General features: G+C 44.6%; 1 protein-coding gene across 4 annotated transcripts in view; it reads right to left on the bottom strand.

Moving 5' to 3' along the window:
* Positions 1-362: 362 nt before the first annotated feature.
* The window catches only part of rreb1a (ras responsive element binding protein 1a), a 54,588-nt gene continuing 38,461 nt past the window's right edge, over positions 363-16,489 (bottom strand). For all 4 annotated transcript variants that reach the window (XM_084566148.1, XM_084566149.1, XM_084566150.1 and 1 more), the window contains 13 exons: positions 15,297-15,438; positions 15,064-15,212; positions 11,396-11,585; positions 11,044-11,316; positions 10,115-10,574; positions 8,289-10,002; positions 8,019-8,197; positions 7,733-7,945; positions 7,462-7,623; positions 6,692-6,841; positions 6,144-6,265; positions 5,247-5,964; positions 363-5,149 (listed from right to left, as the gene is read on the bottom strand). In XM_084566148.1, coding sequence (XP_084422274.1) covers positions 4,518-5,149; positions 5,247-5,964; positions 6,144-6,265; positions 6,692-6,841; positions 7,462-7,623; positions 7,733-7,945; positions 8,019-8,197; positions 8,289-10,002; positions 10,115-10,574; positions 11,044-11,316; positions 11,396-11,585; positions 15,064-15,212; positions 15,297-15,438 — 5,104 coding nt within the window. In that variant the 3' untranslated portion in view covers positions 363-4,517. The remainder of the gene's footprint in view (positions 5,150-5,246; positions 5,965-6,143; positions 6,266-6,691; positions 6,842-7,461; positions 7,624-7,732; positions 7,946-8,018; positions 8,198-8,288; positions 10,003-10,114; positions 10,575-11,043; positions 11,317-11,395; positions 11,586-15,063; positions 15,213-15,296; positions 15,439-16,489) is intronic.

Below are 16,489 nucleotides of genomic sequence, written 5' to 3'. Positions count from 1 at the left end.
AAAACACCAAAATCCAACCACACTTTCTGTTTGATGACAAGTTCACAGTCAAGTGCTAAATGTAGTGATTGACAGTTCGGAATCATATTTCTTTAAAAAAAAAAAAAAAAAAAAAAAGACAAAGTAATCAGGACAACTTGCAACTCAGGAAATAAGAACATGAAGACTTTGAATAATGGATTGGTGAAAGACCCTGAGAGCGAGATTATATATACTTTTATATTTATATATACTGTAGCACAGGAAGTGATGGAGAAAGGAGAAATCATCCATAATTGAACAAATTAGATTAACATGCAAAAAAACTAACCTAAAACTCACCCCTTAACTGAACACAATGGATTTTCACAGTTTTATACGCATTTATATATCATAGAGAAAAAAAAAAAAAAAAAAAAAAAACATTTCTCAGCCAAACTAAAAATAAACAACAGAACCAACAGACCCAGAAAGTCTGGTTTCAGTTCATATACAGGAGATCTACATAAAGCTTTTTGGATTCAGAGGGATTCTTATTGCTAGTCCGATTTGCACCCCGGCCCGCCGCGCCCCACGGCAAGCCGGTTAATCCACAACACAAACCAGTTCCTCAAAACAGTTCTGCAGCATAAATGTGATATATTTAATACATGGCTTCTTCTCAAGTCATTGTAGAAACTCGCACACAAACACGCTCACCTGGGCTCCAAATAAATACATTTAAAAACAGTCCATGTGCATTCGAATGGAAGTCCAGTATTCATATGGCCGTGCACGCGCACACACACACACACACACACACACACACACACACACACACACAGAGTCAGACATACATGAACGCATATTCCCGAGAGAGAGAGAGAGAGAGAGAGAGAGAGAGAGAGAGAGAGAGAGAGAGAGAGAGAGAGCGTTAACTAAACAGAAAACTGTCGAGAGAGAAAGAGAGCTTCTTTGTGAATAAATCAGAATTAATAACTCTAAATTTACTGTTAAATTCTTTTGGGTTTCTTTTGAGCTGCTGAAGTTTAACGGTTTAGTATTAGCCTGTGTTCACTAGCCTAGATTTGTGTGTTTGTTTAATTTTTCTGTTGTGGTCAAAAGGACGGGACCATAAAGCTGCAAAATGGATGCTGTGGAATAAATTCATTTGAAAAGATGCTAGAAAATCAAAAGAAATAAACATGATCTTTGACAAGACAAGAATTTCTCAATTAAGGTTAATAATTTAGGCTGAACTTTGAGGAAGTGGCGATTTAGCGTATTTAGCTCTGTAGCATCAATCTTTTTTTTTTTTTATAAAAACACAGCTATAATGATGACATAATGTTCAGATAGTCATATTAACGGCTGCATCATCATTTAACCAAGCTACCTAGCTAGTTATCTCTGAGAACAGTTGTCACAAAGCTTTTGAATGACTAGCATGTTAGCTTTCAGCTTTATGCTACAATGTGACAAAAGTACCAAACTACCCTTCTAGCACCAACAATTGTGAGGCACTAAGTAGCTCAAAAAACAAACAAAAAAAAAATCATAGCTTTAATCTTACACAATTATTCATCCTGCTATAAAATGATTATTTTCAGGACCTCTGGGTCTTTTCTGGTTGTATTTTGCAAAAATCATTAGCCACCTGAAACTACACAGCAGCACATACTGAAGACACCCTCAGCTTTGTTTCTGGAGAGTTCAGGGGTGGCATCTGAATTAATATAGTTGAGCCTGAGCTGACTTCTTCAAAGGAAAACTGGATTGAAACCCGCTTCTTTATAATTATACTAAAGATATCATTATATGAACATTCTCCAGACTTTTGATTTGATATGACAATTGCTGTTCACAATCTGAACATAGTACGAACGTTAAGACGAACTCAAGTAACCTGACCCTCTTTCTCTTGATTGTGTCTCAACAGACCATGGTAGTAGTACAAAGAGTAGAAGTAGTAGTAGTAGTTTGGAAGTTGTTAGTGCCAGTTCACAGCAGAGATCAGTAAGAGCAGTCGAGGTTGTTCAATATTTAACGCTTTTTAAACCGACTAAGTGACCGACTGTCGCTGCTTTCAGTTCTGTTATGAGCTGCTGAGGTTCGATTTGCTTATGAGGTTGCATGATATATTTATGCTTATTTATATATATATATATATATATATATATATATATATATATAATAAAAAATAAATCAGAGATGTACAATAAGAAAAATTAGCTATATTCATCTTCACACAAAAAAGAAAAACACATCCACACTACCCGTCCCTCTGGTCATGACATCAGGATCAATAACCCTTCAACACCCTCTCCCTGTTCTGGATGTGTCCGGTTGGGTTGGTGCTGGGGGTGACGTCAGCCCTTTTACATGTGTTTGTTTGTGTGTGCAGCAGGGTAATACAGTTCAGGAACACACAATAGTGTAGCGTTCACACCCGCTCCAACCTTCCCATTCATCTGTCCATTCATCCCTCTCACCTCGTCACCTAGCTCCTTCTGGAGATCCTTCTCATACAGCTGAGGGTTAGCTCATTAATTATTCTAATTTAATTGACTTATAAGTGATTGTCTCAATTGCCAAATTCATAATCACGAGTCTTCAGGTGATTCAAATCAAAAATGGAGCTAAACAGGGACCAGGGCCAACTCAAGCTACACTAATAATACTGTAAGGAACCTTGCTAGAACTGCTGCCAACTACGCTAGGTATGACTTATCACATTTGATTTGGACAGTTAACCTTAGTTTTACCCTATGGTGGAAATTATAGCGCAAGGTTTAGGCTAATGGTTAGCATTAGCTATGGTTACCTGAACATGCTAGAGAAATCAACCAAGTTGATAGTTTGGCTGATCTGGTCAATTATTTTTTGCTAATTTGCATAAACATAGGCTAATAACTACAGTTAGCTAGTGTTATCCCTTAATAAGCCGTGGTCACAGCTAAGCTAACAAGTACATAGTTTTTCCTGTGTAGCGCACTGCGCAAACCAGGCAATTAGCCCTTGCTATTTATATTTTATCTTGCTATATTTATATTATATAGTCTTGCTGTTACTGAGTTAACCTTCTTTAGCTCTGTTGAAGTAGTTGTGCTTGTCAGTAAAAACTTAGACAAGTTAGCCTTAGCTTGCTGTGCTTGAAACTACACTAATGAGTTAGCCCTGGCTAGCTCTGATTTGGCCCACAGTGGAAACCAGGTTAGCAAAGCGTTAGCCCTGCGAGCCATGTTTAGGAAGACGCAGGATTTAAAGGGTTGCCTACAGAGTTGCTCGTCTGTTAATGGTTGCAGTTAAAAAGCAGAGGTTGAGGTAAACTGAACCCAGGTCAAGTATTAGCGCTGATACACGTTAGCACGCCAAAGGCCCTGTAATAAACCCTAAAGGAACACTAGATGAGAAGAAACAGACGGTGGTCACACACATACAATGAAAACTTTTGATTTGTTCAGTTATTAATAAAAATAAAAAAGAATTCCCCTCCCTACACCTAAATGTCACTGATAATCGCACACATGCAGAAAAACAGAAAATAACCTAGCATCACGTGCCACATGTTCAGCTCTCTGTACACAGATGGAATCAAATGAGAATGATTATGAATGAGAAATTATTAACACACAAACCAACTCACTGTTTTCTGAGGGATGAAGGGATAAATAGTGTGATGGGTTTAAAAAAAAAAAAAAAACAACAACATGGAGGAAACAAACACTATTTTCTGCCCTTTCAGGAGTTCTTCACACAGAAATGTGACCAGTTCGTGAATGTTTCTGGGTTTTTTTGCCAAGCCAGGGCGACATAGAGGACAATGAGAGCTGGCCTGTCTGAGTTTTCCAGTTACAAAACGCTTCCTCAGCCACACAGTGGGAAACAACCACCAGCTGACACTGGTGGCAGCCATTATTTGCTGGTGAAACCAGGCCCGAGTAGCCTCTTATAAGTTCACCTATATCCAAAAATATCAAAAACGGCCACTCAGACTGGAGAAGTGGTTGCTGAATTTAAAAAAAAACAAAAAAAAAAAAACAGCTGTCGCTGGTGGTTCAAACGAAAGAAAAGCCCCCACCATGAAGAGTTTGCTTTTGAATCTAAAGCTGGTTCAGTCTCTTGTGTGGTCGCCACCACACTGTGGTTTAAATACAGAACAAACACAGACGTAGATGGTCCATCTCTGTCCTCGTCCGTCTCACGGCATCTTCTAAGTTGATCATCAATTCTCAAACAAAATCTAGAACAATAATAAATCGTAACTTTATTCTTTTTATTGCTGAAATAGATTCCCCGCACAAAAAAATAGTAAATTCATTGTCATCATAAAAAGCTATAAAAATTAGATCCATCCTCCGTAATCATTCCGATAAAGATATAGCAAAAGACATCTTTTAGAAGTTTTAGAAGTTGGACTAGTAGTAAGGCACTTCAAGAAAACGAGATTTTCGTCTTTCTGTCAAAAAAAGTTTCTGGGCTGGTTTTTGCATCATCATCAATGGTGTAGCGTCTTTCTGTCGTATGGCACTGTGGTGATGTCGGCCTGGAGTTTTCCCTCAGTCCACCCCCACCAGAGGAGGCTCTCCGTTGGGCAGAAGGTGCTCCAGAGGGGGTTTAGTGTGGATCTCCAGCAGCCCCTGAATGAAGCCTTCTGCAGGGGTGTCTGTCGCAGCCTTCTCTGGTCGAGAGCTGGAGGGATCTTTGGAGGAATCTGACTCAAGCGCTGATTTCAGGTCGCTAGCCTGGGAGTCGGTGCTAGTAGTTGTCTTTGTGTCAGTAGCTTGGTGGCCAGAGGCTGCATCCACGGAGGGTTGCTGTGATGGAGAAAGTTTGGATTCCTTCTCGTCTTGAGAAGCGACAGCTACTGGAAGATCTGAATCCGACTCTCCTTTTTTTGCAGCACCGTCTCCGTCAATCGAGGATGAGTCGTCACCCTCCTCCTTTGCATCATCCTCCTCCAGCTCCTTAGGTCCAACGGCAGTGCTCCCACACTCGCTCTCGTTCTCCGAGGGCGGACAGGTGGAGGTCGGGGTTGGGGTGCAGGAGTCTCCATCCTCGCTGGCGTCATCATTGGCGGCGGAGGACCCGTCCGCTCCGCGGGGCTTCAGGTGGATCCTTTGGTGGCGGACGAGGCTGTGCTTCAGGGTGAAGGTCCTCTCGCAGGTTTGACACTGATAGGGTCGCTCACCTGGATGGACAGACGGAGGACGTGTTGGAAAAAAAATCTAAAACAAGAACAGAAACTTGTTTGAGCCTACAACAACATGAAAAGATGTGTGGGTTACCTGTGTGCGACCTCATGTGTCTGGTCAGGTCCTGCAGAGACCAGAATCTCTTCCCACAGACGTTGCAGATCTTCTTCCTCTTGTCCACTCGTCCTCCTAAAGCCTCTCCTCCCTCCAGACTCTTTGGTTCTGACGCCTCCTCGTCACTCCTCTCCTCCTTCTCCTTCTCCTCCTCCTCAGACTCACCGCTTTCTCCCCCATCACTCTCTCCTCCCTTCGCCACTCCTTCCTCCACCTCCACGTCCATCTCGGCCTCGTTCTCGTCTTGCTCCTCCTCAGCAGGTCTGTTTTCCGTCACCTCCTCCTTCACAGGCGACACTTCGTCCACTGCCACTGGAGTTGGCGTCTCCTCTGAGAGGTGTGCCCTCTCGTGGCGAGCGAGTGTAGTGGCATAGCGGAAGCTCTTCTTACACACTCGACAAACGTGTTTGTATTCCGGCTGCTGCTTCACTGTGGGACTGCCAGATGAGGAAGACGAGGAGCTGGCCATTTTCTCTTTCTCCTTTTCCTCTGGGCTCTCCATTACTAAGTGGGGAGAAGAGGTAGAAGGTGCAGATGAAGAAGATGAGGAACAGGAAGAGGAGGCAGGTTGGGAGGATTCTTCTTCATGAGCCGAGCCTGAAGAGGATGTGGAGAGCTTGAAGTCAATGAGCTTTTTGCCGAAGTTAAGGTCCAGACTCTTGTTGCTGTGGCAGTCATCATCGTCCGTGCTCTCCACCTAAAGGAGTTTGAGAAGAGAAAGTCAACATCTGACTAAACTTTGTGCACCTAAAGAGCTGCATTAGTTTAAACTGCAAAATAACGGGTGAATAAGTAGTGATTTATTTTGTTAGCAAAACTCAGTTGGATAATTTCTTGACAGATGCTGTGGCAGCAGAGAGGTGATGGTGGATTCACCTTGTTGCCCTGCTGAGGCTGTTTTGCCTGGGCTGCTCCATCCTCTGGTTCTTCCTGCTGGTCCGGCTCCTCTGTGGTTTCCATCTCCTGCTGATCTGCAGCTCCAGCAGCTGGACTGCAACCTGCGGCACAAAGCAGCCTCACTCATTATCGTCATCAAACTGGACATCCATCAGAAAGCTTTTTAATGTTCAAATTAAATTACAAATACATTAATTTTAAGCAGCTAATTCTGCTAAACATCCACATTAGTGAGGTCCAGTATTATCATCCTGTTTATATTTTACAACATGGACACACTGAAAAGCTGGACTGGAGAAAGATGAGAATAACTTTTTTACCAACACATAGCAAACTTATCTGAGCTTAATTAAAGTGTTAACAACTAAATATCAGAACACAACCAGCCTTTATTTATTCAATGGTGCAGAAAACAAAAATATTTAATTTATCATTACGTACATGATAGAAAAGTAAACCAATGTAAGTTTAGCTGTTGATAATTAAGCTTTTTTGTCACGCTGTTACTGAGTCTTCCATTAGCTCACCTTCGTTTGCTTTGTGGGCAGTGCTTGGCTGTGTGTTTTCACTGGGGGAGGGGCTATCTGCAGTGGGGGCGGGGCCCGATTCTGTGGAGGTTGTGAAGCTGCCAGAGTCTTGTGCATCTGATGCAACCTGCTCCGTCTCCGATTGGCTCTCTGCAAAACGTAGTTGATACACAATCAATATGAAGACCAAAACGATCAGCTCAGTGGTACCAAATCTGAGGTTCAAGACCCAAAGGAGGGTCACAAGGTTAAGAGCTAGGGACAGGTTAAAATTACGCCATTATGATATTTGCTTTTCCTAAAGAAATCATTTGATTTAAAACATTTAATGCAACAAATATAACTAATTAATTTACAGCACATAGATGATTTTAGAGATTTTTTTTACTACTTTTAAAGTTTTGTTCTGATGTGTTTTCTGCAAGTTTTACATTTCTCTTTTATTTTCTATTATCCATTAAACAATTGTTTGTTGTATACAATTTGTTTAGTGGAAGGTGATTAAGATTTTAATATAGTTTGTTCCTCATAAAACTCTTGAATAAATCAATAGTTGAACAATCAATCAAACAAATAATTTCAGCTCTTTTGGCTGTTATTCTCCTGTGTGTGCGTATTTTTTCCAAACTGTTCCTGACTTCCTGTTATATATTTCCATTAGTTGTTCCCTATTATTATTTGTTTGCTGTTTTTTCTTCTCCTCACTGTTATGAGCTGCTGACGCTGCGAATAAAACACAGGAAACCTATCAGGAGAAACAAAAAACTGACCAGCGCTCTCATGCGAGGCTTCATCACCGTCTTTCCTCCCGAGGGCACCGTTGCGTCGCAGCGTCCTGTGGGTCACGCCATGTTTCCGCAGCAGGTGGCGCTCGCAGTTGGATTTAGTGGAGAAGAAGGCATCGCACTTTGGACACGGGAAAGGCTTCTGACCTGAAGAAAGAGATACGAGTTTCTTACAAAATGCAAAGGTAAAATATATTTAGTTTAGCACTATGAATGAACAAAAGAGGACATGCAGTTTGTTGAAGTTGTGTGTTACCGGTGTGAGTCAGCATGTGTCTCTGCAGCGAGCTTGCCCATGGAAACACACGGGGGCAGAAGGGGCAGGTCATCTTTTGGACAGAGTTGGAGTAGGCGTTTTTCTTCCCTTTGGGCTGAGGCACCAGCGCCGAAGAGGGGGCTGCCACCGGCTTCACCTCCTCCCTCGCTCCTCCCTCCTTCTCCTCCCCTCCTCCTGCTGCTCTATCACCATCTGTTCACATTAACTTAGATTAAGTTTTTCCTTTATTTGCTCTTAAATAATACCACTTGCTCCCGTTTCGTACCTCTCTTTCCTCCCATGTCAGCAGCTCCAGTCTGCAGGTAGGTGCTGAACTTGTTGGTGTCAGTTGTGGCCAGCATCTTCTCCACACTGGCGAACTCTCCGCTGGACTCCAGGTCGATTCCACCACTCACAAGCTTCTCCTTCACTGCCAAGGCAGCCGGCCTTTTTCTGGACCTCCTTCTGTGAGAGCAGGAGGACACCAGGTTAGATCAAGCACAGAACATTTGCAAAGTCTGTGTTTTAGTTTGATTGAATGGAAGCTTAAACATACCTGGAAGATCCCTCAGGCACTTCCTCGCTCTGTGCCTCCGGAACGGCAGAGGCTCCGGTGGTGTCAGCGGCTGAATCGGCCTGAGTGGAAGTAACGCCTGCCTGGGGTTTGCTCTCCAGCGAGGGAGCCTCTCTCTTCAGGAGGTCTGGAGCTCCAGACACGGAGTGGATAATCTGAGCGATGGAGGCCAGAGGAGGCAGCTCCTTGAGGGCAGTGGAGGGCGAAGAGGAGGTGGAGGAGGCGGGTTTAGGCAGCAGCGGTTTGAGGCGCTGGGCTCGTGCAGAGTTGGAGAGGGAGGAAGGGGGAGGAGTGGAACCAGAGGGGAGCTGATAGCAGCCAAGCTGGGGGTGAGGGTGTAGAGGTGACAGGGCGCTCGCCGTCTTCTCGTCCTTGGAGAGAGCCAGAGCGTGCTGCTGCTCCATGACATTGCTAACACTCTGCTCCATTTTGATCTCCCTCTTTTCTCCAATGCTTGCCGTCTCCCTCCGCTGCCTCTTGCTGGGGATGGACAGGTCAATTGGCTGGTCCAGTACGGAGCAGTCGAAGCTGGGGGAGACATTCTCCAGTTTGACTCCAGGAGACCCTGCCTGGCTGCCAGCTCCACGACCCTTGGCAGAGAAGTCCAGCGGCTGGTCCAGTCCTGCAGGATAAACCACGCTGGCCAGTTCCTCCACCTTCACCGCTTGGAGCGTCTGATTTGGAGGCTGACTCATCCCATTCACTGCCATCTGATTCACTGTTGCAGTGCGGGCAGTAGCAATGGCAGCAGCAGGCGGTAGTGTGGCAATGTGCTCCTCGATCTCTCTCTCCTGCACCTCTGGGTGCTGCTTCAGCAGGTGGTGGATGCAGTTACGTTTGGCCAGGAAGGCGGCACCGCAGCGGCGGCACTCAAACGGTTTCTTCTGGCAGCCATTGTGTGTGCGCAGGTGGATCTGCAGCGCCCGGTAGGTCTTTAGGTCCTCGCCACAGAACCGGCATGTCGTCTCGGCTCCGGTGCAGCCCGTCTCCAGGTCCTGGGTGGTGGTTGTCGCAGCAGTGATTGCTGCTGCAATGTTCGCAGTGGTGGTGGAGGTGACATACTTGATATTTTTCTCGATGTCCTTCCTCGAGGTCTTGCCGTGCTTTTTCCTGAGGTGGCGCTCACAGTTGGCCTTAACAGTGAAAGGGTAATGGCAGACACGGCAGACGTACGGCCGCTCGCCGCTGTGCGTCCGCAGGTGACGGATCAGAGTAGCTTTGTCCGGAGCTACGTAGTCACAGATGTTGCACTGATGGGGAAGGATTCCGAGGTGGAAGCGCATGTGAGCCTGCAGGACGCCCGAGAAGGAAAACACCTGGTCACAGAAGCGGCACGGGTACGAGCCTTTTGCTGAGCCTCCGTGGTTCCCACCTTTGGTTCCTGGCTTTCTTCCTGTAAGCCCTGCCTCCTCATGTACAGCTGTGGTAGCAGCTGGTGGTGAATCAGACAATGGTGTGTGAGCGTCACTCATATACTCTGCATCCATCTGCCCATTTCCAGCTGACGAAGAGGATGAAGAGGACGAAGAGGGAGTTTTGAAGAGGTTGGGGTTGGGAGGTGGAAGGCTGGGGCTGATGCAGCCCAGAGAGGCCTGCTGGGAGCTCTGGAGGGGTGGAGGAGTTGTTGCTGTGAGACTGGAGCGAGGGCTGATTGGAGGTTTGGGCTTCAATGGAGGCATCGCCTTCTGGACTTGACCTAGAGAAGGAACAAACAGTCAATCTTTGCTAACACTAGACACTTTTTTATTCTTCTAGATATAACAGCTTTAAGTAATTGATCGACAAACAAACATGATAACAAGAGTCACCTTGACCTCCAGTGAATCCAGGAGCTTTGGCCAGAGGAGGAAGTCCCATCTGATTTGGTGCTGCAGTCGCAACTTTGAGAATCTGCTGGATGTCTGCCAGCTCCATGATCCCGACTCCACCCGCCTCTCCGGGTTTGACACCTGACGAACCAGCACTGGCTGCTGCTGCACCGCCGTCAGGCTGCAGGAGGAAGCCGGTCTGGAAGGGCTGCACGGAGAACAAGCTGAGAGAGTCTCTCTGGGAGAGGCCCTGCAGAGCTGAGCCGGAGGCCTCCAGCAGAGGGATGCTGAGGGCTGCCAGCCGGCCCACACCCAGCCCCAAATTCAGCCCCAGACCACCAGACAGATAGCCTGAGGCTGGCTCCTGGGGAAGACTGGAAGATGGAGGCTCAACATAGATCACCTTGATGCTGTCCAGGTGGGCCTGGTGGATCTCATCTTCTGTGGGACCAGACTTCACCTGAGAAACAGAAAGACGACCAATCAGGACAGCTACAGGACTGTGTTCCATCTCTGAGGTCTTTAAATCTGCTGCAACATCAATTTAAGAAAGAATAGCAGCCACATCAGCACCCAACATGGTGGCCCACTTAGTTTCTCAGTGAATAATTTACCACTTTAGTATCTCTGATCCTATACAGATGACAAACCGTTGCACAACCAGATCATTCTCTTTTAAAAGCAACTTAGAACTTTCTGTAAAATAAAAGTATAAATGTTTTTACTTGCACAAATACTTGTTACTCAGTTTATTCTATAATAAACTTAGCTATTTTTGCTTGTTCTAATTTCAACATACAGCACTTCTGATTTGAATTATTGTCTTGATTGTTATTCCCTCTCTCCTTGCTTTAATATTCTGAACCAAACTGGGGGAATTTTGTGATTTTAAAACCTGAACAGATCACATACAGTGCTTCACCTCCTACCTTTGAGATGTGCTGAAGGCCCAGCACTTCCATGAAGTTGTCCTGCTCCGAGGGCAGGACTTCATTTTCAAAGCTGCTTTCTGCAGCTTCATCTCCATCCTCCTCTGCCTTCTCCTCAGCTTCCTCCGAGTCAGTGGCGACGGGTTTGTCAGGATGGGAGGTGGTTTTATGGAGGTCCAGGGCAGAGCGAAGGGGGAACGCCTTGTCGCAACAATCGCAGACGAACCGGTGGAACTTGCTGATGCAGCGACGAAGGTTGGTCTCGCACCAAACCTGAACCGAACGAAGGAGTTGTTAAAACCCTTAAAGCAAAAGTTTATATCTGATTGGCTGGAAGGTGACGGCTGGATACCTGCGCAATTTGAGCAAACTTCTTGCAAGAGAAGTCAATGAAGGCCAAGTCATTGAAGCCAGTGGGGATGGAGGGGTTGTTCTGAATGAAGGGGCGGCCGTTGGGGTCCTGAGGGAGGATCTTATGGACCCCCGCGTTGTGACGCAGCAAACCGCGGTGGGTTCGGAAAGAAAGGCAGCAGAGATCACACCTGTGAACATAAAACATATATTTTATTACCAGGATTTAACTTGCTAAGAAAACTAAAATATTTTTCAAGGGGTTGAGGAATGAATGTGGGTTCGGAAGTAAACGTGTCATTTAAAAAAGTCATTTAAAGTTCAAGATTCCTCCATTTTCCTTCTTTACAGTATTAGATCTATAACTTTCTTTAAATTCTGCAATAAAATAAATGTAAATATATTGATCATATGCTTTGACTGTGATTAAGTAGTGAATGTAAAAGACATCAGGATTGTTCTCCTTTTAAAATCAACAATATCAGGAACTGTAGGAGATTTTCTAGTGAAACCAAAGATAAAATACGTTTTATTTTCTTATTTCTGAAACAAACTTCCAATTTGTGCAGCATGTTCACGTTTCTAGACCATGCAATTGTTTGGGTGTTGCTTAATGCTGAGATGCAAGTTGATTTCTTTTACAACTAGGTGCATCAATTGGCAAGTCCTAAAACAATCAGAGCCAGAGGTATTTATTTCTGTGCATCAGTTGAAACGCGCCCCATAATGAAATCCAAATGTTAGGAGACTCATATTCTAGTGTACCTAATGAAATGCCAAGTGAGTGTAATTCAAGCTTTAATGTGGAACAGGAGTTAAATAACTGCTGTTCTCTATGTGAACACTAGGTGGTGACATTCTCCATGTTTCCTCGCGAGGACCAGTCCGAGGTTTACATCCTCACATAGAGGACGATGTGCTTGGATAATTTTTTAAAGGCGTCGAACTTGTTTCATCACCACCTCAACTAAGGACTATAGACTATAGGTTAGACTATAATTAACCAATTAACATGTATGCGGAGTTTCTCAGTCATCCATGTCATGGTTTATCCAAAGTCTTTAGTTCTAGAGCTGGTAGTTTTAAGTAAAACTGTTTCAAAACTGAAATATCTTTAAAAGAATTGATTAAAAAATATTAGATAGCAATACCCAGGTAACCACGGAGCGCTTTGATCAGCCAGCAAGGCTTTCCACATGTATAGAATTACAGATGTGGGCTGCCCCAGCTCTCGTTGAGCGCTGAGAGGACAGCTGCTTGGTGTCTGCCGCAGTCACACACTCTTATCACAGCAAGCGAGTGTGTGTGGTTGCGTTTTTATTAAGTTGCAATGTGTCCTTGTGGAGCCATTTTTCTGATGGCCGACAACTTTTTGAGGGTAAAAACCTGTTAAAGACTTTGTTTTAGGTTAAAGGTTACAACTAGGTCAGGGTTAGGTACTTGAGTTTCTGTACGTATAATCTCTTTGGGCACGCTGTCATAGTTTGGTTTGTTTTTTCTGAACCATATGTGGTCAACTCCTTATCTCCATCAACCGCCACCTCCTTTCTCTACATTTTAGAGATTACTTGATCAACAGAAGATTGAATGTCATTTTACTAATCCTTTGTCCTTTTTGGCTTTTCAATCCTTTTTAAAGTCATATATGAAATAAACAAAAACTTTTAAGCATTGTAAGAAAATACTTTTCACTATTTTCCAATAAAAACAATCAATTATTCTTCCAGTCCTCCAGGATAATCCCACAGAGGCTGATTAGGTGATCTGATGCCAACGTTAGCGAATTAACGATCAAGCATCTAACCAGAGACCATGTTTGGTCTTCAGACATATAAAGCTTGCAGATTTAATGCCGCAGCTTTGTTGCTTGACAAAAAGCTGTCAAACTAAATTGATCGTGACCAAAATAACTCTGCTGGATTACATTTTTCTTTTTTTCTTTTTACTGTTTTTCGTTCCAGGGGTCAGAGATTCTCATGAAAAGAATTTTTCTGAAAATTGTAATTATTTCAAATTCAGCTTTTTCCAATATTTAATCACAGAAAATTGCATACTCAATATTTATGCCTAACAAACTCCATTCTCCCAGAGGTCCTTGAGGTAAATCAGTTAAACACTGTAGAAGTGGATGAAACCTGTGCTGCCTTCAAATGGTGATGAGTAAACTCTAAATGAATAGCACCCCCTTGTGGTATTCACAAAATTTACATTTCCGACATTAAGCTTCCTGGTCCTTTGCATGTTAACTCTAGACGACAACAGTTGCCTAGCAATGGTGTCCTCACAGCTTGCTGCTTGGTCACCACTTGAACACCAAACATTTTGTGTACACGCCTTCACATGTCGTACAATCAGAGCTCACAAGTCCCATCTGAAGGCTGCATAAGTTTCCCTGATGGTCATGTTCGTAGTTATTTCTGCAGGCACATCTTAAAACACAAAACAGATATATTTGTTTTTATAAATAAATAGTTTTTCTACAAACACCAGAGAAGAAACAGAATATCCTCCTGTTTGAGAAACCGGAACCAGACAATTTCCTGGGAGTAAACAGATCCAGGTTCAGTTTATGCCTCTTTAACGAAGCTCATTAAACTGTAGAGATTCAGATTTCTTTTAATGTGGCCAAAAAAAAAAAAAAAACATCTATCTTCCCATTGGTCAGTTAAATTACCCCTCCATCCCTCCATCCCTGCAGCGCACTCGATCCTCTTACAGGCTGATTAGTGAGGATTTACAGCTAAATATTCTACTTCCTCCATAACGAGCTCAGCGCCGCCTGCTGACCTCCTTACTTCCCTATTCTCTTTTGTATCTTTTTCTCTCCTTCGTTCTGTCTGCCTTCCATCCTTCCCTTTGCTTCTCTCTTTACTCTGGTCCTTTCTTTCTTTCTTTCTTTCTCCTTCGTGATTGAAAACTACACAAGAAACACATGTTAAACTTTGAACTTGCTCTGTCGGTGTGTGTGTGTGTGTGTGTGTGTGTGTGTGTGTGTGTGTGTGTGTGTGTGTGTGTGTGAGAGAAGAGTCTTGTTGCCATGGTGAGAGACAGTTTTTTTTTTTTTTTTTGGTTTGGGGTAGGGGCGTCATCATGGCAACCGGCCCATTCAAGCGTCTCCTCCTCCTCCCTGACTCATTAAGGTCTCTCTCGCTCCCTCCCTCTCTTCTTCTCTTCCTCTCTCCCTCCCTCCACGTTATCCTGTTATCCCTCCTCCCTCATCCAACCCCCCCATATGTGTTAATGAGTTTTGAAAGATTTTTTATACCCTTAATTTGAAAGGTAGCCGTTTTTTAAGTCTTTTTTTTTTTTTTTTACTCACTGAAGCTTTTGACTGCAAAAAAAAGAGAAAATGTGGAAATGAGTCATGAGATGAGGATGAGGAGGAAACAAAGAAGGAGGAAGGAGATTTAACAAAAAAGAAAACAAGGAGAAGAAACAAGGAAAGGAAACAAGAATGGGAAATAAGGGGAAGAGATGAGAAGAGGAGGAGAAAAGATGAGAAGAGGAAACAAGGAGAGGAAATAAGAGGAACGAGAAGTGAAGAGGAAAGTTAAGGGGAGGAGGAGAGATAAGAGGAGGATACGAGGAGAATAAACTAGGAGAGGAAGCGAGGAGATGAAATGGTGAGAAGAAACAAGGAGGAAGTGTATAAACATTAGGAGGCGTTACCTCAGCGTGGTGTCAGGGTGGGTGTCCATGTGAGCGTCTAGATCCAGTCTCGAGCTGCAGGTCTTGAAGCAGATTGGACAGGGCAGCAGCTCCTCCTCCGATCCCCTCTGCACCGCCGCCGACTCCTCAGACGCTGCATCCTCCACCAACTGAACACACCACCAACCCCATTAACCACCTCTCCACCTTGAACCACCAAACACATTGCTGCTCTGAGGAGGTGCTGTCTGTACCTTCTTGCTGGGCGGCTCCTCTCCATTCTCATCCTCCAGGCCCTGCCTTCTCTTGACGGACGGACGCCGGCGCTTGGTGGGGGACGGAGGGCTGACGGGGAGCAGGCCACTGGCTGGGTCCTTCTCATGAATCTTCATGTGTCTGGACAGATGGAATGACAAGAGGTGAGTTTACAGATGACAGACTCGTGTTCAGGTGGAGATACACCTGGGAGACAGGTGGGAGGAGTCAGCAGCAGTCAGGAACTAAACCCAGGAGGAAATAAACCAAAAAAACTCTTCACCAATTAAACTGACTGGAATTCTGAGATGCTTCCTGATCCCAGTCAGTCAGGTGGGAATGTGCAGGATGAGAGGGCGGGGCTAAAACAAAAGGGGTGTGGATAAACAAAGGGGGCAGGCCTAAACCAGGCAACCAGTGTTGAGAACATGCCCGTGTTTACAACGATACGCATGTAGAAACAGCAAAAGATTCAGGTTATAGAGTTTAATAGAGAAGAGGGAAGGAAACAATGAGAGAAGAGGGAAGGAAACAAGGAGGTGAGATGGAAGAAGTGAAAGGAAACAAGGACGAGATGAAAAGGGACAAGGAAACTAGGAGACGAGACAAGAAGGGAAAGAAAAAATGACCAGGGAAGAAAAGGAAACAGAGACAGGAGAGGAAAACAAAGTAAGAAAGAAAAGGAGGCAAGGAGAGTAGACAAAGAGAGGGTAGTGGAAACAGGAAGACGAGAGATGAGCGGGAGAAAGGAACGAAAACTAGGGTAGGAAAAGAAGAAGTTATAGGGTAGGGGGGATGATGTGAGGTGAGGAGTAAGAGGAGGAGTCCCCAGAGCTGGACATTAAAGGCTATTAATATACTGGACCGGCAGCAGGCTGGACGCCCATAAGAGGTCCCAACACTCTAACCAGTCAGCAGATCTGAGAGCAGCTGACAGGAAGCTGCTCATTAACCAATGAGAAGGCAGAGGAGCCGGCCAACCAGAGAGCAAAGTCTGCTCGGTTCAAACTGCACTGTGACCCCGGAGGCAGCCAATCAGAGAGCAGGAAACACGCCGACTCAGCAGACACACTATCCTGACCAATGTGCGTGTGTGTGTGTGTTACAGTCGCAAACAGCTGCTGAAGTCCACACAACAACGTATGCACACACACACATACACTGGAAACACACACACTAAAAACACAAAACA

This window comes from Chelon labrosus (genome assembly GCF_963514085.1).
Source record: "Chelon labrosus genome assembly, chromosome: 18".
In the NCBI taxonomy this organism is placed as follows: domain Eukaryota; kingdom Metazoa; phylum Chordata; class Actinopteri; order Mugiliformes; family Mugilidae; genus Chelon; species Chelon labrosus.
The sequence above is the reverse complement of the archived record's forward strand: the minus strand, read 5'-3'. Positions and strand labels throughout refer to the sequence as shown.